Source organism: Natator depressus, chromosome 2, assembly GCF_965152275.1.
Source record: "Natator depressus isolate rNatDep1 chromosome 2, rNatDep2.hap1, whole genome shotgun sequence".
NCBI lineage: Eukaryota > Metazoa > Chordata > Testudines > Cheloniidae > Natator > Natator depressus.
In genome coordinates, this window is record NC_134235.1 from 51,039,913 (window position 1) to 51,064,060 (window position 24,148).

Genomic DNA, 24,148 nt, shown 5'->3' on the forward strand with positions numbered 1-24,148 from the left:
AATCTTTTCTGACGAATCCTTAGTAGGCATATTAATACAGAACTTTGAGTAATAATTCATTTAAACTACAATACAGAAATGTATTTGATGCACCCCTCAGAAGCAGTGCAAAAGCTTCGGGGAGTCAGGGGTAATAGAGGAGCTGAGAGAGAAGGAAGTAATTGCTAGAAAGGAGCCTGGGAGTGGTTGGGGGGAGTATAGAACATGGGGTTTTTTTGCAGGTGGTTCTGGGGGGAAGGGATTGTTAGGGAGCCTCCCCCTGCAGGCCCTGGCTGACCCCTAGCCTCTCCCAAGAACATCTGCCCCTGTCCCCATGTATCCTTCCTTCCCCCCATCTCCACATGTCCCTGCATCCCCACTCGGCCATCCCCTGTCCCCATGTGGCCCTTCACCCCCCCCACTCAGCCCTGCTCCAGTCTGACCCCCCACTAGCCCTTCTGGTCTATGTACTCCCCCCACCCCCAAGCAGCCCTGTGTGTCCCCACTCTGTCTGTCCCTCCAGGCAGGGCGCTGTGAGGAACGCAGCCTCTGCTCTCTCCCTAGCGGCTGCTGACTGCTACGTCTGGTGAGCAGTGAACTGGTTGCCTCTGTTCTGGCACAACAGCATCCCCCGGTGGGTGAAAGGTGTAACTGCAGAGCCTCTCTGGCAGAATGAATTTTCTGTGGAGAAAAAAACAAATTCTGCAGGGCACATGAATTCCCCCCGGAGTATTGTAATGGAAACGTTTTTACACCAAGTACATACAGGAGAAAAGTGCCAAAAAAGTATTTAGAAATTTGGTCACATTTTTTTGTGTACTCAGTGGAGCAAGCGAGAATCTTTTGCCTCTTTCTTTGAATATTAATCTGGTCCTGATGAAGTATATTAATGTTTTATTGTAACTTTGCCTTAATGAAAAGTTTCAAAAGAAAAAAAAATTATACATGGATTTCTGAGTTCATACCTAGTATTGTTTGATATAAGACCTGAGCTTTTAGAGGTTTCCTTATAGAAGCCATTTCTCAGGAGAGCTATAGCCTTTTTTCTGCCCACTTAAATAACGATCACATATAAAGACCTTGTTCTTTCTTTGTTGCCCTATTCGTGCTTATCCCCACAGAGAACAAGGGTAGAATGCTTGTCACAGCCATCATTGTGGAATTATTTTGAGCTGCTGAAAACCTGGTTGATTTGCAATTTCAAAGAGCAAAAGATCTTGTTGCAATGCTTTGGAAGAGGAGCACTTCTTTTTGTTGGAATATTTTCTTTTTAAACAGGCTACTCCTCCAGTGAACATTCCAGGGTCAACAAAGTTCACTCCAAATGGCCGTAGCTTTAGCATCTCTTGGCAGTCCCCTCCAGTTACCTTCACGGGCATTCCGGTAAGTGGAAGATGAACAAAGATGGTACCTAACCAATGAAAAGTTTTAAAACTTACCAGTAATGCTCTTATGATTGAAATTAAATGTGACAGAGATACAGAGAAACAGATAAACTGCCACAGGTCCTGATTCTCCTCTTATACCAGCGGTTCTCAAACTATAGGTTGGGACCCCAAAGTGGGTTGTGATCCCTTTTTAATGGGGTTTCCAGGGCTGGCATTAGACTTGCTGGGGCCCAGGGCCAAAGTCCGAGCCCCCACCACCCAGGGCCAAAACCAAAGCCTGAGCCCCACCATCGGGGGCCAAAGCCCAAGGGCATCAGCCCTGGGTGGCGGGGCTCAGGTTACAGGCTTCTGCCTGGGACTGAAGCTCTTGGGCTTTGGCTTTAGTCCTCCCACCTGGGGCTGCAGGACTCCAGCAGGCTCAGGCTTTGGTCCCCCCTCCTGGGATCATGTAGTAACTTTTGTTGTCAGAAGGGGATCGTGGTACAATGAAGTTTGAGAACCCAAGCGTTATACTACATTGGGAGTAACTGCATGTAAGTCAATTTACAATCTTTAAATAATTAGAGAATTGGGTCTGTAGTATATTTTTAAAACTATCTGATTACAAAAGAATGAACTGGGTAGCTAGAGAGTCTGTAAAATCTTCTACATTTGCCACTGCATGTGTCCGTTGTGTATATTCCTAAAGGATTAATTATAAAACCAGAGGAAATCAGCAATTTGATCATTCTCCTAGAAGGCTTATTAGAAAGGTATTTATGTTTTAAAGAATCTAGCAGAGGTGTTGATGTCCAAAAGATACTCTTGGGGGAATTCTGTGCCACTGCGCGTGAACAGAATTCATTCCCCCACAGATTCCTTCGCTTCCCTGCAGAAAAAATGACTTTCTGACAGGGAAGCAAAGGGAAGCTGCAAGAGCAGTCATGGTACAACGTTTCAGGCAGCCAGAGCAGCTCACAGAGAGGTAAATCACTGCAGGGCTGGAGACACCCCAGTCAGTAGCTCCTACCCTGAGCCAGGATCAACTGTTAGTCCTGGCTGGGAGGAGAGGCTGGGGCTGTGTCAGATCCACCCCCAGAAACCTCCCCTAGCTGCAGGAAACTCAGCTTCCTGCCCCTATCACTCCTCAGCTGTGGGGAGGAGGTGTCACTCTACGGGGAGCTGCTCCTCCATCCACCCAAGCCCTGTGCATCTGGACCTCCCATACCCAGACACCCCTGCCAAGCCTCACCTGGTACATCCAGAACCCCACCCCACTGAACTTCAACGTATGCACCAACTCCCACCCCTGCACCCAGACCACCCTTCACTGAGCTCCTTGCACTCAAACCCCCACCCTGAGCCCCCAAGTCCAGACCCACACACCACTGATTGCCAACTAGCTGCACCCAGACCACCCCCACCACCAAGCCCCACTCCTCCAGCATACACACCTGGGTGAGACCCCCACACCCAGACCCCTCTGCTGAGCCCCAACAACCTGGAAGCTCCTGCAGAATCCCATTGCCCCTGTACCTGGAACCCCCTCAACAAGCCTCTGTGCATCCAGATCCCCCCCACTGAGCTGCCTGCACCCATGTTGTCCCACACAAAATCCTCTCACCCCACACCCGGATCCCCTCACACTGAGCCCCTCCACACTTAGATCCTGTCTGGTTGAGCCTAGCTGCCCAGCTGCTGGTACAGAGGGGCATGGCCCCAGGGTGTTTCTGGGGCAGGGCCAGGCCTTGTGCTGTATCAGTGTCCGGTGCAGCCTCACCACTGAGTGCGTGTCTGGGAGGGTGGGAGGACTGCAGGATGCACCTCCGCCTTCGTGCAGCCAGCGGCCTGTGCTCCCCACTGATATGTTGGAGCCTCCACATTTATTTATTGACAAATAAAACTTGTAGAATTTTAAAATATTGTGCATGTAATTTTTAATTTGTTGGCACAGAATGTCCTCAGGAGTAAATAGAGCACTGCAAATCCTGAACAAATGAAAGAAAAGAATTGTCCTAGCAAAACTGATATATTTTTAAGTCATGATTCTAGCCTCAGATACATGCATGCAACTTCTGTTGATTTCACTAGGGAAAATTTTGCCGTTATATTGAAAACATGCACTTAGTATGTATTGAAATTATTTGTTAATGGTGGAGCATTAGATTTCAAGATCAACTTTGACAAGGATTATAAGATACTCACAGGGACTTGTGATGAAAGTAAATGGAAATTTTGCTTGAGTAAGGACTGTTGAATCAGGCCTTTTGCTTAATTATAGAGAAACTTTCCACAATCCCATCCAAATAAAATACAGTAACTCCTTACTTAACGTTGTAGTTATGTTTCTGCAAAATGCAACTTTAAGTGAAACGATGTTAAGCGAATCCAATTTCCCCATAAGAATGAATGTAAATGGGGGGTTAGGTTCCAGGGAAATTTTTCTTGCCATACAGTACAGTACGATAGTTGGGAGATGCCCCCTTCTTACACCACACAGGCACAGCCCATTGGCACTGGAGACAGTGAGGCAGGCAAGGAGGCTGAAGGTGCTGTAGGCTAGGAGAAGCATGTTGCGCAGAAGCAGCGGCAGCTTCCCCAACGCTGCAAGCACCAGGGGTGGGGGGCTCAACCCTCGGCCCGCCCACTCCACTCTTGCCCCCAGCCCTTCCCTCCGCACGCCACGTCCTCACTCCCTCCCCTGCCTGTGGCAATCAGCTGGCTTGCGATGTTCAGGGGGCAGGAGGGTGAGGGGAGGAGCGAGGACTCAGCGTGCAGCCTCCCCCCTTCCTCCTGCCTGCGGCAATCAGCTGGTTGGCAGCGTTCGGGAGGGAGGGGGAGCCTGTGCGCCGAGTCCTCGCTCCTCTGCTCTCCCTCCTGAATGCCGCAAGCCAGCTGATTGCCGCGGACAGGAGGCGGGGGGAGGAGGGGGAAGGCGCTGATCCGCGGGGTCTGCCAGCGGGCTGGGGGGACTGATAGGAGGACTGACAACTGTGGACAAAGCAAAGCAGGCAGCCAAACGACATTATAGCGAAGAATTGCACAACTTTAAATGGAGCATGTTCTGTAATTGAGCAGGGATGTAAGATCGAAACAACGTTAAGCGAGAGGACATTAAGTGGGGAGTTACTGTAAAATCAAATAAGGGTCTAGAGAGGCAACTAGATAATAGATACCTAATTCAATGTGTATCAAAAATTTAAATTAAAATAATTAATTTTAAGATGCAGAAAATCTATTAGTGAATAAATAGAGTACAGCATATTCTCGTTTTAATTTTTTTTTTTATTAAAAAATGTTAAGCAGGCTTCTGAGCAGCTGGCAGTCATTTGAAATGAAATGCTTTGATATCCAACATAAAAATTACACAATCAGAATTTTCATAGTTTATCACATAATGCACACGAGTCATCCAGAGAGCCACACAGGGCTTTTTCCCCCCAACAATGTACATTAGACACAGTGATAACAGATACGGCCTCCCTGTCCTCTCTTCACCAAGTGAATCAGAAAAGCCTCTTACTCTCAACCTTTGGTAAGTCTTGGAGATTTTCTTCAGAGGCTGTGGGCTCTTGCGGAACGGATAAAAATGAAAGTGGTTGAATCAATTACACTGCACTCTGCCAATGAATATTTATTAAATTCCATCAAGGAACAACTAAACAGTGAAAGCCATCATGCTGGCAGCAATTTGAACAAGAGTGCCTCGACAGAGCATGCCATGCGTAAAGTACTCTCGGAATTTGATTGCACAACAATACAGTTGATAGAGTAATTATTAAACTAGCTCCTTTTGTGGAGTAGCAGAAATTGGCGCCAGTAGTATTGGGAATCCAAGAATGCAATTAGTGACATTGTAAATCAGACAGTAAAAGGGAAGGGATTAGACATGTAGGTATTTAGTTGACTTCAAGCAATAACATTGATCCTGCAGCTATAGAGAGTGAGTGTTCCTAACAGAATTTAAGAAACAAATAATAATTTTCTGGGGAAATTATAAGATGCTAGTGATTTACAATATAATTTAAAACAATCTCCTGTGAAGACCTAGAGTAACAGTGTTGATAGCACAATTATAGGCCATTCGGGGGCCCATGTCGGCTATTTTTATCCCTCTTTCTCCTGACAATCTTGCAACTGCTGCTCAGTGCAAAAATAAATAAACCACCAAGTCAACCACACAACACCACTACATGGACACATTTCTCTGTTTTATAATTCTTAATAGGCATTAAAACATATGGTTAGGTGAAATGGACACTAATATTTTAAAGATGCATGTGGAGGCTGTTTTCTTCATCTTTTTCTATCTGAGAGAGACAACAGGTATTGTGAAAAATAGCCCATCATTCTTTGTCTTATTGTTAATAATTACTAGCGTTTAGCAGATAGTGCAGTTCACATCCTCAAAGGACTTTGCACACATTGCTGCGGCCAGGCCCAAACTAATGAATACTAGAGAGTTCAGCCCAGATCCTCAAAGCACCTGTCAGGCTCTTTAGGCTCCTAAGTCCACCATTTAGGCACCACTGACATTCTCAAAGCTGCTGCTGAGGTGACCACGGGTCAGCATATGCAAAGTCAACTGAACCCTGATGCTGTCCCATAGTTAGTGTGCAGCTCTGACCCTACCTCATGCTGAAGCTCCAGAGATGGGATGCTCAGATTAGTCAGGGGGATGCCTGTCTCACCAGTCCTGTAGACAAGCTCTGAGCACACCAAGACCTGATGTCTGTCAGATCCTGCTGGAGGCAAGCCAGCAATTGGTGGTGGGGTAGAACAGTGCCCACACATTGGAGCACAGGGAAATGTAGGATGAACATGAAAGGGGTATTGCATATGAGAGAGAGAGATAGTTTCGGTTGCTAGGACATGGGTTGCTTAAGTGTCTGGGGAACACCCCTACCTACATCTGGCTCGGCAGCCAGGCACACCAGGTCAACCACTTCAGTGCCTAAGCCTGTCTCTTCAGCAGTTCACTTCGGGCTACCTTAGGCATGTCTGTGGCTTCTGAAAGTCATTTCTAGGTGTGCTGGGAGCCCCGGAGTGCAGACTGGGATCATGGGACCGCTGTGCCCCCTTAACTCTCCAGCTTGGGCTGTCTCTCACATTGCTTTGCTAGTGACAAGCAACAAACCTCTCCAAGCCCTGTTATCACTCAGCTCAACAGCACGTGGAGCCCCACACCGAGCTAGATTGCATGAATGCACCCAGAGCCACTCATGAATCACACAGAGAAAGGTACTAGCCAAATCCCACCCCAGCTCCCAGCACTGTTCCTCGGGAATACACTGCTTTGCACTGCTCAAGATGAGCAGTGCAAATTTATTAATTGGTTCACCATTTCATCAGTGGAAAGTGGATATACACCAGCCTTTGTAAACTTGAGTAAACACCCTTACCAAGCACTTCAGGCAAACTTACCACGAAAGATAAATTTAAAGTGATAACCAAAAAGTCAGAGTTAGTTACCAAAATAAAATATAAGCATGCAGTCTAAACTCTCAACGCTATTAGACTGGGCAACATCTAGATTAAGCAGTTCTCTCACCCCACTGGATATTGCAGTTCACAGTACACGGGGTTCACCCTTGAAACCTGGGCCAGTCTTCAGTCTTCTCAGCGTCCTTGTTGCTTGCAGCGTAGGTGGGGGAAAGAGAAAGGCCAAGCAGCAGGCCCCTGTATTCTGTTTTATATCCTTAGTCCATTTGCTTGGAGAACACAAGTCCAGGCATATCTGGTGGGCATTGCTGAGTGTAACGATGCTGCCCATGGGAGCTAGCTAAGGTCACTCAATCAGAGTGAACTGCAAACAAAACGGGGAAAATAAACCCCAAACGCTGCTGGATATTCCAATATTTAGATTTACCAAGCCAGCCCAAAACTGCCTCTGTATTACCTCACTGGTTACTCAGAAGTCCAAACAACGCAGTTCCCTTAAAGTACCCACCTGCAGGCCTCCATCCAGACACACGTCAAACATAGGATGATGAATTCTGAAAATCTTATTTTATCATATAAAAGAAAAAGGTTCTCCCAAAGGACCAAGCCCCAGACCCAGGTCAAATGATAACTCAGATCTTACCCAAAATACATGCTTATAGCCAATTCTTATTAACCAAACTAAAATTTATTAAAAAAGAAAAGAGAGAGTTGGTTGAAAGATCAATATATATACAGACTTGCGTTTGAGGTCCAGATACATAGCAGAGATGGTGAGTTTGTAGTTGCCAAAAGTTCTTTTAGAAATAGTCCATAGGTTATAGTCCAACGTCAGTGACTGGGGATCTCAATTCTTATAGCTTGGGGTTTCCCCTTCTTGAAACCCAAAGCAGATCTGAGATGAAGAAAGATTGTGTCCCAGGGTTTTTAATACATTTCCAGCAGCCTTTTGGCCTGAGAAAACAATAAGCTTAACTTTTCTTCTCCCAAACATCATGGCAATTAGCACAGGGTAATTTATCCATAACCAGTTCAGATACAGGTTACCACAGCCTTCAAAGCGACATATAGACCATAATACTGTTTCATTCAAGTGTCTTCCTAAATATTAATACTCCTTTTTTTGATCTTTGAATCAAAGCCATAGTAATAGACAAGACTTGTTTGCTTACATCACAAGACCTGAGCAAATAGCTACCCTTCTATCTCTAACAATACAGGCTTGCATTTCAAAGCTCTATTCATTTACATATCTTCCTAACAAGTCTTTAAAGTTTGGCCATGGGTCATGTCAGTCTGTGAGTTAATTAACTCTTTCTGGCCCTGTGTCACCTTTCAATGAGATATTATATTACATTCATAACATCACACTGAGTCACCTGTGTGCTATTCCCCTGGTGTAGCCTTATGCAGATGAGTCATTGAATTGTAACTTCCTTGCTGGACAATGGCTGTTGATGGTTGTTTGATACTCACCCAAGCATTGCTTATTTTCCTTGCTGTTGTCTCTGGGCAGCTAATAGCTGGCCGATTCCCCAACTTACAGCATGTTTTACTGACAACAATACAACATAACTTCATATGCACTGATGGTATACATATTTAGATAGAACAGTGACTTTCAGCAGATCATAACCTTTCCCGATATCTTTCATGGCATGCTTTATATTCAAGATCCTCATTTATATATAAATGAGGAATATGGGGGTTACAGGGCGCTCCCCCAAGGTATAGAATGTCACACTAGGTTGCCAGGCACCCCATACAATGCATGGGAGAGTTAGGCACCTAACTCAGGGCTGAGAATTCCATTGAGAGGCAGGCTGCTTCATGGTTAGACACTCCCATGCTGAGTAGAGCAACAACTGTGTATGTTTAGGATCTGGGCCTGCCTTCCTCCCTACTTATCACAACACCCAGCGTTCTCCCTAATCCTTAAAAGTAGGGTGGGAGTGTGAAGGGTTCCCCCTGGGGTGCCACTTGGAACTGGGGTACAACTAAGCCTGCCTGACCCACCAGTCTGGGCTCCCTTTCACCCTGTGGTGCTGTGATAAGTTGCCAAGCTCTCCAGGCTTGCTCTTTCACCAGCATACACACAGATAGTGACACACCCAGCTGTAGCATCTGATGCTGAGATTAGCTCTGCATGGGAAGGCTCAGTTAAGGTACCTCCCAGTTGTTAAGGCACGCACCCCTCCCCCCAAGAGAGTGAACCCAAAATTATACCACCTTGTGCTGCACAGGGAACTGTACAGCGTAAGCTCATAAAATGAGCTCCCTCCCTCAGTGTGGAGAGAGATGTGCAATAGCTTTCTGCTCCAAGTTATAATTTTTAGACAAAACAAAAAACAAGTTTATTAACTGCAAAAAATAGATTTTAAGTGCTTATAAGTGATAGCAAACAGATCAAAGCGGATTACCTTAAACAAAACTGCAGACTGGGCTTAACACACTAGATAGGTAGGATATGAACTAGCGAATTCTCACCCTGAGTGATAAACAGGCTGGCAGATTCTTAAGGCACAAGTTGCCTTGCTTTCCCAGGTTTTCATACACAGGCTAAAAATCCCTCTAGCTTGGGACCATCACTTCCCACAGTTTAGTCCTTGCCCCTCAGGTGTTTCCAGGTGTGTTGTTATAGGGAGAGAGAGGTCCCATCATGAGGTCATTATCCCCTTTTTCTATCTTCTTCCCACTTGCTGGAAAGCTCTTTTGCTGTGAGCTGGGTCAAACAGTTCCCATTGTGTAGTGCTATCTCTGAGAGGTTTCCACTGTACGCAGTTCCTTGTGCTTGGGCGCATTTCCTCAATAAGCCATGAACATTGTTTGGCCTTTTTACTGGTGTCCTGAAAGGCTGCTTGTGGGTGTTTTCAACCTCATAACATGTTTCAGTAACACACACATAGCCAAACTTCATAACTTCCCATACGACGACAGCACATACAATCCAACAAGATATCAATGTCTAGCAGATCAAGACTTTTAGAATGCTACCTCACAAGGCCTACTTTGTGCAAAACATATCCTAATTACATGACAGTGGTGAATTTTGGGGTGCCAGGGTGTCACAGGGACATCTAACAGAGAACTGATCAATGTGAGAGAGGAGGCCTTCCTCTGTCAGTTCTACATACTCTGTGGCCTTAATCCTTGAGTCTGGTCTGAGTGGAGTCTATACATTGGCACGAGTAAGGTTAACTGCTATGTATGATTCTCCATGTGGAACAGAAATAAATAAGTCTCACACCAGTGGTGTACCTGTTCTCATACTCAAAAGAGGCATGTGCATAATAAAAAGGGGCAAGGTATGGGCCCTTGTAAGGAGATCAACTGACATGCAGATAATCCAGTGGGCAGGGATGACATTGGAGTTTGCAGCTTGGTACCAGAGGGCCTAATTTGATGGCCATACAGCATTCTTATTAATGCAGGATTGAGTTCCCCAGGCACCCAAGTGTGCTGTCAAGCTGTTTAAAGTAGCTCATGAGCGTGAGTGCCAGCCTCAGGGCAGACTCTTTACAAACCAGGGCACAAACCCCTAACTGCCTGTGTTCTACAATTAGTAGCACTGTCAAGTGATTAAAAAAATTAATTGTGATTAATCACACTGTTAAACAATAATAGAATACCCTTTAAATATTTTTGAATGTTTTCTACATTTTCAAATATATTGATTTCAATTACAACACTGAATACAAAGTGTACAGTGCTCACTTCATATTTTTATTACGAATATTTGCACTGTAAAAAACAAAAAGAAATAGTATTTCAATTCACCTCATACAAGTACTGTAGTGCAATCTCTTTATCATGAAAGTTGAACTTACAAATGTAGAATTATGTAAAAAAAATAATTGCATTCACAAATAAAACAATGTAAAACTGTAGAGCCTACAAGTCCACTCAGTCCTACTTCTTGTTCAGCCAATTGCTCAAACAAACAAGTTCGTTTACATTTGCAGGAGATAATGCTGCCCGCTTCTTGTTTACAATGTAACCTGAAAGTGAGAACAGGCGTTTGCAAGGCACTGTTGTAGCTGACGTTGCAAGATATTTACGTGCCAGATATGCTAAAGATTCATATGTCCCTTCATGCTTCAACCACCTTTCCAGAGGACACGCATCCATGCTGATGATGGGTTCTGCTCGATAACAATCCAAAACAGTGCAGACCAATGCACATTCACTTTCATCATGTGAGTCAGATGCCACCAGCAGAAAGTTGATTTTCATTTTTGGTGGTTCGGGTTCTGTAGTTTCCGCATCAGAGTTGTTGCTTTTTTAAGACTTTTGAAAGCGTGCTCCACACCTTGACCCTCTCAGATTGTGGAAGGCACTTCAGATTCTTAAATCTTGGGTTGAGTGCTGTAGTTATCTTTAGAAAATCTCACAATGATACCTTCTTTGCATTTTGTCAAATCTGCAATGAAAGTGTTCTTAAAATGAACAATATATGCTGGGTCATCGTCCGAGACTGCTATAACATGAAATATAAGGCAGAATGCAGGTAAAACAGAGCAGGACACATACAGTTCTCCCCCAAGGAGGTCAGTCACAAATTTAATTAACACACACATTTTTTTAACGAGTGTCATCAGCATGGAAGCACGTCCTCTGGAATGGTAGCCAAAGCATGAAGGAGCATACGAATATTTAGCGTATCTGGCATGTAAATACCTTGCAATGCCAGTTACAAAAGTGCCATGCGAATGCCTGTTCTCACTTTCAGGTGACATTGTAAACAAGAAGCAGTAGCGTTATCTCCCGCAAATGTAAACAAACTTGTTTGTCTTAGTGATTGGTTGAACAAGAAGTAGGACTGAGTGGACTTGTTGGCTCTAAAGTTTTGTATTGTTTTGTTTTTGAGTGCAGTTACATAACAAAAAAAAACCCTCTAGATTTGTAAGTAATTTTCAATTCTCCTCATACAGGTACTGTAGCGCAATCTCTTTATCATGAAAGTGCAACTATTGCTTTTGTTTATCATTTTACAGTGCCAATATTTGTAATAAAAAATATAAAGTGAGCACTGTACACTTTGTATTCTGTGTTGTAATTGAAATCAATATATTTGAAAATGTAGAAATTTAATTTCAATAGTTTAACTATTCTATTGTTTAACAGTATGATTAAAACTGTGATTAATCACGATCAATTTTTTTAATAAGTCAATTTTTGAGTTAACGATTAATCGACAGCCCTAATAATTAGATTTCACCAACCAAGTGTGAACTCCTAAAGCTTGATAACAGCCTTACCATGGAGTCACAGACAGTCCCTTTGGGTAATCCTGTCTATCTTGCTACCTAGCCAAGCCTGCCTTTGTGATAGATGGTCACTTACACCAAAAATCACAATAATATTCAGGTTACTCCCAGTCCCAAAGGACCAGTTACCCCAGGTCAATCGTACCTCAGATCTCAAACCAAAGACCATGCTCATAACCAACCCTATAATGTGAACTAAAGATTTATTAACTAAGAAAAAGAAATGAGTTACTTACAAAGTTAAAGCCGGTAAACATACACACACACAAATGAGATACAGTTTTAGTTTCCAAAAGGTAATAGTAGCTGCTATAATATGCAAGTTCTAGAGTTTCTTTAGGGCTAACCTAAGCCAAGCCGCTTGGGGATCCCTGGCTAATATATTGCCCTCTGAATTCCAAGCAGCATAGTGACAACAATTCTTCCTTGATAGGGCTTTTTATGCCTTCCCCCAGCGTTCAAGCTGTGATAGGATGAAGGCTTGTTCACACACCTTCTTCATGGGTACTGGGGAAGCAGTCAACAAAGTTTGTGGGCACTGATGTTCCACAATGGCTTGACTGGTGTCTAAAGGCCTTCTTTAGTTGGGGAGAAGACGACACCTCATGATAAACTAGCATTTCATACTTCATAATGCTTCTCTACTGACTGTGGGGTTTCACAGTTTTAGCAAACACTTTTATAGTTACAGAGCAAACACTTAAACATTACCTTATAACATGGAGATACAGATATTATAAATGAGATTAATACTTGCAGCCTCCTACAAGCATTTCATCAAATCTAAACACATTATTATAATGTTAATATTTATTTTAACAATACTTACACACCGCTGAGCCAGACTGGTTTCCAGCTATGCATTTGTCAGTGTTCATTGAGACCCAGGGGCCTTGGCAGGAGTTGGCCACTTGGTCTGCCAGCGTCACATGTGCACGTCTGCTGTGTGCCAAGAAGATAAATCATGGCAGCCATTAAGAGACTCAGAAGGGTGGAACCAGAGATCTGTGAGTATGGGATTTCAGAGTTAGATTCAGCTCCTGATTCTACTGGGAATTGTACTTACAGAAAGTCAGAGTGGAGATCGCTAAGTCCCCTGCTCCCAATACTTATCGGGAGGGGCATCCCCCACAGGAGAGGAACCAGTTCTGATGCCTCCCTCCTAACTGCTGCCAGCATAGGGGGCATTTTGGGACTGGAACACAGTGCTGTGGCAATCCCCAACAAGAGGATCATAGACAGCTGGTGGTGTTTAGCGTCACTGCCAAACTGCATCAAGGCTGGGACAGAGAAGCAGGGGGCTATAATCCTCTCCCTGACAGCTGCATCATTGCTGCACCCAGCAGAAGCTGGACACAGCGGAATATCTGGCCTTCGGTGTATGCTACAATTCAATAGAAGCAGACTGGAACATTTCAGCATGGTGCCAACAATTGCCCAAACCACTGCACAAAAACAGACTACAGACTTCAGCTACCTGTCCACACCAGTAAAACAGTGTTTTTGTAACCAAACATCAGTAGTCTCCTCTGATCCATTTATAACACCACAGTTGGGGGAAGCAGTTGTTTCAGTAGGATTCATCACCCCACCCTCCATGCAACCATTTGTTAGCCGAAACTGTATCTACACCTTCCAGCCTGCCTGTGTGTATCAGATCATTCTGGTAAGGTCTGAGCCACTTACCCTTAATACCTTAGCAGGACATGCAAACAAACCATCACCAGCAGGACATGGGCAATGCACTCTGCATGTCCTGCCACACAGCAAGCTGGGAGGAAGATGGACTGACCAAGCCAGTTGTTCAAGCACAATTAAGGGATCCCATCCACATGGCACAACAACAGTTTAACAAATTGGTTACAGAATGGCAGCCATGTGCCAGCTTAGGACTCCAGATAGGACAAACATGGTTAGCAGGCACAGTTTCCAATCAAGTATTTACCATACTGCACATGGTCACATGCCATGTTTAGTATCAGCCACACCACTAACTGGTTGGAGCCATTCCTGATTTCCACCAGTGTAACTGAGATCAGAATCTTGTCAGAAGTAATTCAATTAAATGATTAGTCGTTATATTACCGTAAACCAGAGTTTTCCTTCACTAAACTGTTCTCTGCTGTGCCTGCAGTTAGATAAGAGCTTTCTGCTCAACAAATAAGCGGGAGTGTAGAAGCCGTGTCAATCATATGCCAACAGCATTACAAAAATTCTCTACGTGTTTTTAGCAATGGCATTGCTAAAAAGCAGTTAGCCAGGCTGAAACAAAAAATATTTAGTTTCCCTGTCTGGGTCAGGTCCATTCTAATTCTTCAAAATGGATGGTATGAGAATTTCAAAAGGCAGCAGTGGAAAATGATAATTTACAAAGGACTGTTACTTGCATGATCTGCAACAATTTGTTGGAATCTATACTCAAGGGCACAGAAATCTCCATATTCAGAAACATCTTAAGGAAAACGCATTTCTCTGTGTACACCAAAATGAGCATTCAGATATATCATGGACATTTAACTCCTCCTCCTAGGGTTCTTGTAGTTGGTTCTTGTGTTGATCTCCACCACACAGGAGTGGAATCACCTCCTGAGAGGTCAGAGTTCACAGGAAAGGTTTAGGGCCACCAAAGTTGGCATTGAGTTGATTTGAGTTGCCCGTGGCCAGACCCTTGTAGTAAGTTTACTCAAAAGGGGGTGCGTGGGCAAAAGCCATCTACCACCCTGCTCTGCCAGGGGCCCAGAGCCACCCAAAGATAGGAAAAGACTCCTAAGAAGGTTTTGAGGGCATGGGAAATATGATGATTTAGTATATCTCCTTGGCAGCCTCTGCCAGCAGGGATCCTAGGGAGCCATAAACTAGAACGGACATCCCTGGCAGAATCGCCAGGGGAAAGCTCTGGTCACACTTACAGTTCTCCCTCCAGGGGGAATCCCCCTTTGATGCAGCTGCCCCAGGGATGCAGGTGTGTAAACCACACCCTGGAGTAATAAGTGAAACACCTTGATTGCAGTGGAAGTTACTGGTTTTTAATCTTAGCCAGGCTACATCCCCACCCCTGAGTTAATCGTACTTTTCCCTGATCAAATGACAAGTCGTTAACTATTCATCATGAGCATTCACTATTCATTAACTATCTCAAAGAGTGAGAACTATTTAGGGTTCTTAACAAGAAAAACTCAGAATCATCCATTTTCTTTATTTCCCAAAATACACAATCATGTTACTCTGTGTTCTAGTTGGTTCTATTCATGCTGCTGGAGGGTCACAGGAAGAGGGAAGGAAGTTCATCACGTGCAGATAAAGCTATGAGGCCACTTTTCAGAACAGACCCCCTAACTTTTGGAGGGTTAGATGTCACATACTCACCTTACTGGACTATCTTTCCCACCAGGAACTGGGATTTCCTAGGAAACAGCCAGTGGTGGACATGCCAGCTGCAGTGCCAAAGAATGTGTTTATATTGTATGTACATACATGTGTGCTTTATTAACTGCATTTTTGTGTGTGTTGCCAGGTCTCACCAACTCATAATCGTCCTGCAGGGACTGGAGAGCCGAAACAACAGACCCACACAGTTCTCTCATCACCGCCCAGAGTGTCATTTGGCTTAAGGTATGAGACCATTAGCTCCTATTGACAGAGCAATAGGTTCAATATTTGGAGGGAGCCAAATAGAGTCAATAGAACACAACCGCAATAGACACACCATTTTTCTCTCTCTCATTATTACAGAAAGTAAAGGTTTTGGGGGAATTGAATCACTGAGAGTTTCTAAAGACATGCTATTAGGCAATACCCCAGATGAATCTGAGCCATGAAGTTCCAAGTCAGACCTGAATTTCATTAATATTCAAGGGTGTTTGGATCCAGTGTTCTAGTGTGGAACATCTCTAAACTTCACTACACTGCCTTGCATATTCCCTTGGATCCAGGGACATCTTCATGCCCATCAGCATTCATGCAGCATTTTTACTTAATTCATGTAGCCATGGAAAATGTATCTTACAACAGATCATTTTGGTCAAGATATTTTTGGTTTCACGAAGAAACCTAGCACTTTGCTCTTGGCTGTGGACATGATCCACCTCAAGTCAACGGATGTTGAATCAGGCACCACATAAATTCATGACACTGTTTTTGCTTTTTCTGTTCAAAATCCCATGCTGGATCTAAATTTCTAACATTACAAGAGACACATGTTAATCCTTAATAACCTTACATTTGATGGTACTCTGAAGAAATGTAAAATGACATTAAAGGAGATACCATGCTTATCGTTTTTTCAGGTCTTCCCAATCAAATCTGTTCTGTTTACTAGACAACATTATTTTTCTAAAACTCAGCCTAGGATCTGGCAGTCAAGCTGGGTTCTTCCTGGTTTGTGTGCTATTCCCAGCAGTGAATTTTCAGTGATCAAAATGTTGCTGCGACTCGTATTGCTGATGCAGGAGGCAGAGCAGAATCCAGGTAACTCTCCCCTAGGTGTTCTGCAGTGTTTACAGTATTAAACTTCATTTTGTCTGTAACATAAGCAGATATGACTCAAAGATACACAGGGACAAATCTGGCACTTGTGTAATGGTGCAGCTATTTTAGAGTTGCACCTGCTTACACTAGGGCTAAATTTGGCCCACAGGATGCAAATATGTTGAATAGGAAGGTGCCATTTTAACAGTTACTTTAAGCTTACCCTGACGCTTATTCCACATTGTAGCTTGTGCTTTAGGGTTTGTAGTCAAATGTCTCAAACAAACAATCCTTGTGCAGTGCTAGCTTTGGAATATCAAGTGACTTACAGAGAGCTACCATTAAAACAAAAGCAACATTCACTATCTTCTGTCATGTAGAATACGGTACCAATCTGTTTACAGTGAGAGTCAAAGTAAATCCAGGGCTAGGTACGAGCATGTAGATTGTCTTCTGAATTTAGTGGCTTTTCCCCTAAATGGAATAGCTACCATATGGGACAACTATCATAGAATACCAAGGCCTGCCTACAGCTGTGCAAAATTTTTATACTGCAAACCTAAACGAAGCAAACCTCTTGCCTGCTGTACTCCAGACAGCACTGCAGTAATAGCTGTGATTTTCTATTACTGCATGACACTCTGTGGTATATCTGACTCCAGGGCTATATGTATTATAGGGACTATTCCTGGATCGGCAGAGGTGGACAACGAGATCTAATAAGTCTTTCTGGTTGCTAATTTCTGGGATTCTCTTAAAGATACATCAGAGGAACCAGAGGAGCATTTTCTAATCGAGTTTATTACGAATGAGAAGGGAGAAGAGGGCAGATTGTCCAGTCCCCTCACACACCTTACAAAGGATTGGGTTGGCTAGAGGCCTACTTGAAGCAACACTGCAGAGCGAACCCACCAGCTACTCTCTAACCCAGGGGCGGGCAAACTTTTTGGCCTGAGGGCCACACTGGGTTTCCGAAGTGGTATGGAGGGCCAGGTAGGGGAGGCTGTGCCTCCCCAAACAGCCAGGTGTGGCCTGGCCCCCGCCCCCTATCCACCCCCCCGCACTTCTTGCCCCCTGACGGCTCCCCCAGGACTCCTGCCCCATCCAACCCCCCCCCCCCGGCTCCCTGTCCCCTGATGCCCCGCCCCGCCACCCCTGCCCCATCCTCCCCTCCCTGTCCCCTGACTGCCCCCAATCTCCTGCCCCGACTGCCCCCTGCCACCCCATCCAACCCCTCCTCTCATTCCTGACTGCCCCCTGCTCTTGACTGCCCCATCCAACCCCCCCTCTCCTTCCTGACTGCCCCCCCCAGGGACCCCTGCTCCTATTCAACCCCCTGTTCCCCACCCTCTCACCGCCCCGACCCCTATTCTCACACCCCCCCCGACCACCACCCTGAACTCCTGTGCCCTCTATCCAACCCCCCCCCTTCCCCCCACTCCTTTACTGTGCTGTCTGGAGCGCTGGTGGCTGGCGGCGATACAGCCGCACTGCCCAGAGCTCCAGGACAGGCAACTGCACCGCCTGGCTGGAGTCAGCCATGCCACCACACACCACAGAGCACCGGGTCAGGCCAGGCTCTGCAGCTGCGCTGCCCCCAGCAAGAGCTCGCAGCCGCGCTGCCCAGAGCATTGCGCCGGCGGTGCAGTGAGCTGAGGCTGCGGGGGATGGGGCGAGCCTCCCGGGCCAGGAGCTCAGGGGCCTGGCAGGAGGGTCCCGCGGGCCGTAGTTTGCCCACCTCTGCTCTAAAGACTACAGCAGAGGGGGGGAGGGGTCGGGGTGTGTCATTCAATAGCAGGTTTCACCTCACTCCAAGTCTGACTACTTCAGCAGAATCCTGGTAACTTGAAAATAGGAAGAGACCCATTGAAAATATCAGGCTCTTTCAATGTCATGCTGCATTTAGATGATTTTGTCTCTTTCAAAAAGTGTGTGGTGATGAGGGATGCTAAAAAAACTTCTTGTTAACTACGTGTCCCTTTTTCTTGGACAGGAAACCTAGAGGGGAGGGGAAAAAATGCCGAAAAGTGTATGGGATGGAGAACCGAGATATGTGGTGCACTGCCTGCCGTTGGAAGAAAGCCTGCCAAAGGTTCATCGACTAAAGACTGGAAGCGTGGAGGACCCGGGGGATGGGGAGTACAATAGCAGAATCCTGTTCCTGGAGCTGCCCCTGCCTACCCTCCAGTGCTGCCTTTTAAACAGACTCGTATTTCAAAACAAAGCACTTGTAGCCAAGGAGAAGCACTTAGCAAAACCAGTGTGGAGCAATAGAGCAAAAAAAAAAGTCTTATCAAGTATTGAACCCAGAGCAGCTATTAATGTTTTTCTTAAATAACTTGTTGCTAACTTCTGTGAACTACTTGCTCCCCGTGACTGTTCTTTAACTGTGTCAATGTCTATGCTGTGAACGTCTGTATCAGTTGAACCAAGCACCGCGTCTTGCCCTGATGTGAAGATTTCTTTTTAAAAGCTTAAATTAACACTTTAAGACATAAGCTACAGTTCACTCAACAGCAGCTGTACCAAGAGTGGAGTCTGTTAAATAATTCTGCTGATGTGAATGATCTTGGTTGGATTCCTCATTTTCGGGTGTTTTTTTGAGGAATTCAAATCTTGATATGTCAGAAGGACAAGCAACAGCACTCCTGGATGATTTTTTAAAAGCAGTCACAAACCAGAACAAGAGTGGTGGTACATTTTAAATTAGATTGTAATACTCCAGAGAAGGAAAAAAGGAAACTCCAGCAGATCTCAGCCACAAGTAAGTCCAAGATTTGAGGGAAAGCATTTCAATGATCATTGAAACATACAGGAATATAATTTGGGTTCCAGTATCTTTTCTTATCACCAGTCCCTTTTCCTAGCAATGACCATCTGATGCTGATGAACCCTATTAAGAACTGGTAAATGCAGCCTTTTGGATTCTATGTAATATCTATTCAGGGATGTGAGCCAACCCAGCAGTTCAGCTCTTGCTTTCTTTTCTCTTGTGTATATAAGATGGTTACTAAATTAATGGCTCACTCATTCTTTCCATTAGCAATGCCAAATTTTATTTGTGCAAAAAAATGTATAGAAAACAAAAACCCCCAAGAAGTGCTCCCACCGCATCATCCCAGCAAGTGGAATGTGACAGCAGTGAGCAACATATGTATATGTTAAGTAAAGTCCTTTTTTATTTAAAAAAAAAAAAGTCACTGAGGTCAGAAATAGTCAACTTCCATGCAGACGGCACTTTGATGGATGTGTGGGCTTTGGTGTATTTAGTTCTTCAGTCTGTTAGAGGGTATAAATGCAGAATGCTGATGTTTTATCCCTAGATAGATGGGGTTATTTATTTTCTTACTAAAATAACTACTGATGTATAAAGTAAGGCGGAAATGCCATATGAATGCGCATCACCAACTCCTGCCTGTTTAAAAACAAAAACAAAAAAAAAACCCCATAGGTATAGGCACCTATCATATTAACAGGGCTATACAGGCCCACTACCAGTTGGGCTTGTTTTTCATGGAGTCTGATAAACTGGATCACATAGCTCTCATGACAGCATTACTTAACTTGCATTGCTGCCTATGGCCATTTAAAGAACAAAAGCACACACTTTTGAACATAGTATAGCGCGTAGTGTTAAAGAAAAGGCAATACGTGTTTGAATGGAAAGAACAAAAGAATAGTAAGAGCCTGTTTTTTTTAAACAAATTTGCTGTGTTGCATGCCTCATTTGAGCATGTTATTTCTGCAACAGTGTTTACAAATCACGCAATTTTCATGCACAAATGGCTAGTGAAGGTCACTTGTGTGCATACAGTTACCTGATTTTTATGCACAATTGTGCACCTAACTTGTTTAGAAAAATCAGACCCTAAAATCCAGCAAGGATAATAAAACAATACATGAAATAAATTAACACAACAGAAGGTAAAGATTGGCAGATATACAGCGCCATCTGCACTCTATTGTTTGCACTTCCTTATCTTTTGGTGAAGTCATAGGTCATGGCTTTTCCTTCTGTGATTTTTCTTTTTTTTTTCCACCAAAGATTTATTTAGGGAAATACCTCTTAGCAATTTATAACTGGTTTCTAGTTACTTCCTTTTAAATGCTGACATTGTTGTCAGTGCCTTTACTATGGTGGGACACAGAATGTGGAGCTTGCTCCACTGATATCCCTCCTTATTTCTAAAAGCCTCTCAAGATGCTTATAAAACAATATTGACCACTGTTGACCCCATATTCATTACTTATCCCCATCATTGTTCCCTTTTCTTTGTATTCCCCTTCTCCCTTATTTACTCAGATCTCTTGAATTTTAAAGAGGATTTTAAAATATATTATTGTAATTGGTTTGTAAAATGTTGTACACCATCATGAGCACCTTGGCAGGGGGCACTTCATAAATGAACATATTAATTAGATCATCGAATTTCCACAACATAGGGCAAATTCTGGTTGGCCCCAGGAATCAGGTACAGCACTTTTCCCAGCTTTAACACTGGAGGAAAGTGAGTTAGAGAGAAGGCACAGACCTTATTAATTGCATGCATACTCCGCTCACTCTGCTCTGGCTTGTAGAAAGATCTACTGGGCATGCTCAGAGGCTTAACATAAACGTTAGCGAAGCCATTCCCATAACGTAATTCACATAGCCACTCCCGTACTGCTAACTTTATATCTATTCTTAGAAAGATAGGCACAGAAATAGACCACGAAAGCATTGTTATTGTCCACCTCTGGCCAGAGTTACACTTTCATTCTGTTCTTGATAAGAATAAGATTATTTACAAGTGCCATGAATCGGCCACTGCCTGGCTGAAGTGCTTGGCACATATGTCTGTATGGACTGCTTCCCTACACTGTTTAACCACACCAAGTCATGCTTCTCTGGAGGGTCTGTCAGGTGACCCCTGATTTTTCAGAGGAGTCAGAATCCGGTGATCGGTTTCCATCATGCATTCTCACAGTTGGCCATGGGTGCTTTGGTATGTGTACACACACACACACACACACACACACACACACACCACTAGCAACCAGAACTTGACCCTTAAAATAGAAATATTGAAGGATATATATAAAATTCTTTTAATCGCTAGTAGAAATGATGCTGGTGACAGAAGTTGATACCACATGATCTTATCAGACTTTTATATTGACAGATATACCACTGGGTCCTAATTTTTGCTGAAGTGACTTTCCTGCTACAGCAAAACAAATGTCTTTTTGGGAAAAAGCCTGAAAAATGAAATTTCAAGCAAAAGGGAAACATTTTAGATAAGCATTTTAAACATGATTAGCTTGTCTCTATTCCTGCATAAAATGCCGAATATGAAAAATATATAAAATTCGGATAATCTTATTCACACAGCTGTTTCCATCCAGGTCTATGGATCTGATTCTGCACTGCCTTGCACCTTGTGTAGTCCTTTACAGGTGTGCAAAGTAAGCAAAACTTCCATTCTGATTTGCATATTTACACCTGCTTTTCATAGGTGTCAACTGCTATTCAAGTTGGTGCAAACATGCCCAGTGGGTCTATCTGTGTGAATAAGGTGAGCAGGCTTCATACCTAGTCAGACTCGAGGGCTGGAGATTTTATGCAATGCAATCATCTAATTGGGATATCTGAATACTGATTGTCTAGTGATCAATCAGTTCCCTGCTCCCCCTCCAGCTGTTTTGTTAGCAATAAGCAATGATACAACAAGAAGCCAGAGATCTTTATGGAACATGTATATAGGCCAATGTTACATGCTGAGACCTCTGTGTTTTTCCAGTATTAGGCTGGCTACCAACTTGCATATGTCAGCTCCAGGTATCACTCCAAACTGGTCTCCTCCTGAAACCTGAGCCTGTTTCTTTCTCCAGTCCCACTCACTGATATTACACCCACAAGTTTTCCCTGAGAGCAACACCCTACATAGCAGTATGGTGTCATTCTTACCATATCTCCATTGCCGTGTTCTGGTCAGGGACTATCTAGAGCAGGTTTCAGAGTAGCAGCCAGGTTAGTCTGTATCCGCAAAAAGAACAGAAGTACTTGTGGCATCTTAGAAGCTAACAAATGTATTAGAATGTAAGCTTTTGTGGGCTACAGCCCACTTCATCAGATGCATAGAATGGAACATATAGTAACCAGAGCAGGGGCTCTCAAACTGGGGGTCATGACCCCTCAGGGGGTCGAAGGTTATTACATGGGGGATCACGACCTGTCAGCCTCCACCCCAAACCCCACTTTGCCTCCAGCATTTATAATGGAGTTAAATATATAAAAACGTTTTTTTAATTTATAAGGGGGGGTTGCACTCAGAGGCTGTGTGTGTGAAAGCGGTCACCAGTACAGAAGTTTGAGAACCCCTGATCTAGAGGCCTGGAGTTCTGGTGGATTAAATGTACAGATGTAACCAAGAGGGCTTCCCTGCAGGTCCATTGCTCTCCCATAGAGTACATTAAGAGAGATGCTCAAGAGCCTGGGAGAGGGATGTGAAATTAGAAGTCTCCTGACCAGTTGGGAAGGCTTAACAGGTTATGAGGGCTTGTCCCCACTCTTGATTGGACCAAACTGCACAGCAGTCATCACTAAAATCAAATTATACTGCTCTTCACTATAAACAGTGGTGGTTGGAAAGAGGTTACTAAAATGACGTCTTGTTTTCTATTTCCACTTCACTGAACTCACCTAGAGGTAGCACTGCTGGAACTGAAATCTGAAGAAACTAATGGAGTTAATCCTAGACTGCCAGGACTCATCTTGTACATAGTTACTGTCTGTTCTAAAAGCTGTTATAAAACCCTTTTGGAATCCCACAACAACAAAATCTCCACTACAATAATGTTTTATACCACCTTCAGTAAAACAACAGAAAACTAGTCAAGGTGACAGTTTAGGTGCAGAAGGTAGATGCTAAATTAAGCCACTTGTGGTGTCAAGATCCTTGTGCTTCAAAAACCTTTTAAGGTTGCAAAAAGTGGTGTCTTGAATTGTGGTTGATAGCATCTGCTTCCAGTATTCCCCATCTGATACTACAGTACTGTTTACATAGACTTCTTTATCAAATTTCCATCATATACAAGATACAAGGATTTTTCTGTGACATTCAGCAGGACAATTTCTTTCACTATCTGAAAATCAAGCTTTGTTCTTTCTGCTTCGTACAGTATATCATCTCTAACCAATCCAGAAAGATTCTACAGTCAGAAGGTAGCTGGCACTATTTTTGATGATGCACAGGCTGAAGAAGAATACAGCTCACTCATCCATACCCTTGTTTACTCCACATTGCTGACAGTAGTAAGAACTTGTTTTTGTCAATAAACTTGTCAGATAATACATAAGGGAATAGACAAATGCAGTAACAAGCCACAGTTCAATAGAACTGCTTTGCTAACCTTAACCAATTTTAAGGAAAAAAAATTCTGATAAAACCTTTGCATCCAAGTTTGAGATGACTATTGTATGTTTCCCTGAGAGAAATAAAGAAATAATTATAATATGAAAAACAAATTAGCAGTAGAAATAAATTTAGCTTTCTTATTATATGGGACTACTCACATAAATCAGGATTTCAAGATTTTTGTCTGAATTCTTAAAATCTAACCCAGTGCTGCAAAGGAGCTCCTAAA

The 24,148-nt window shown here is 43.7% G+C and overlaps 1 protein-coding gene across 4 annotated transcripts in view; it reads left to right on the forward strand.

The window, feature by feature from the left end:
• ZNF704 (zinc finger protein 704) overlaps window positions 1-23,850 on the forward strand; it is a 151,924-nt gene extending 128,074 nt beyond the window's left edge. For 2 of the 4 annotated variants that reach the window (XM_074944185.1, XM_074944188.1), the window contains exons 7-10: window positions 1,258-1,362; window positions 15,570-15,667; window positions 18,516-19,286; window positions 23,209-23,850. In XM_074944185.1, coding sequence (XP_074800286.1) covers window positions 1,258-1,362; window positions 15,570-15,667; window positions 18,516-18,627 — 315 coding nt within the window. In that variant the 3' untranslated portion in view covers window positions 18,628-19,286; window positions 23,209-23,850. The remainder of the gene's footprint in view (window positions 1-1,257; window positions 1,363-15,569; window positions 15,668-18,515; window positions 19,287-23,208) is intronic. The other 2 variants (XM_074944186.1, XM_074944187.1) reach the window with 2 other exon arrangements.
• Window positions 23,851-24,148: the final 298 nt, after the last annotated feature.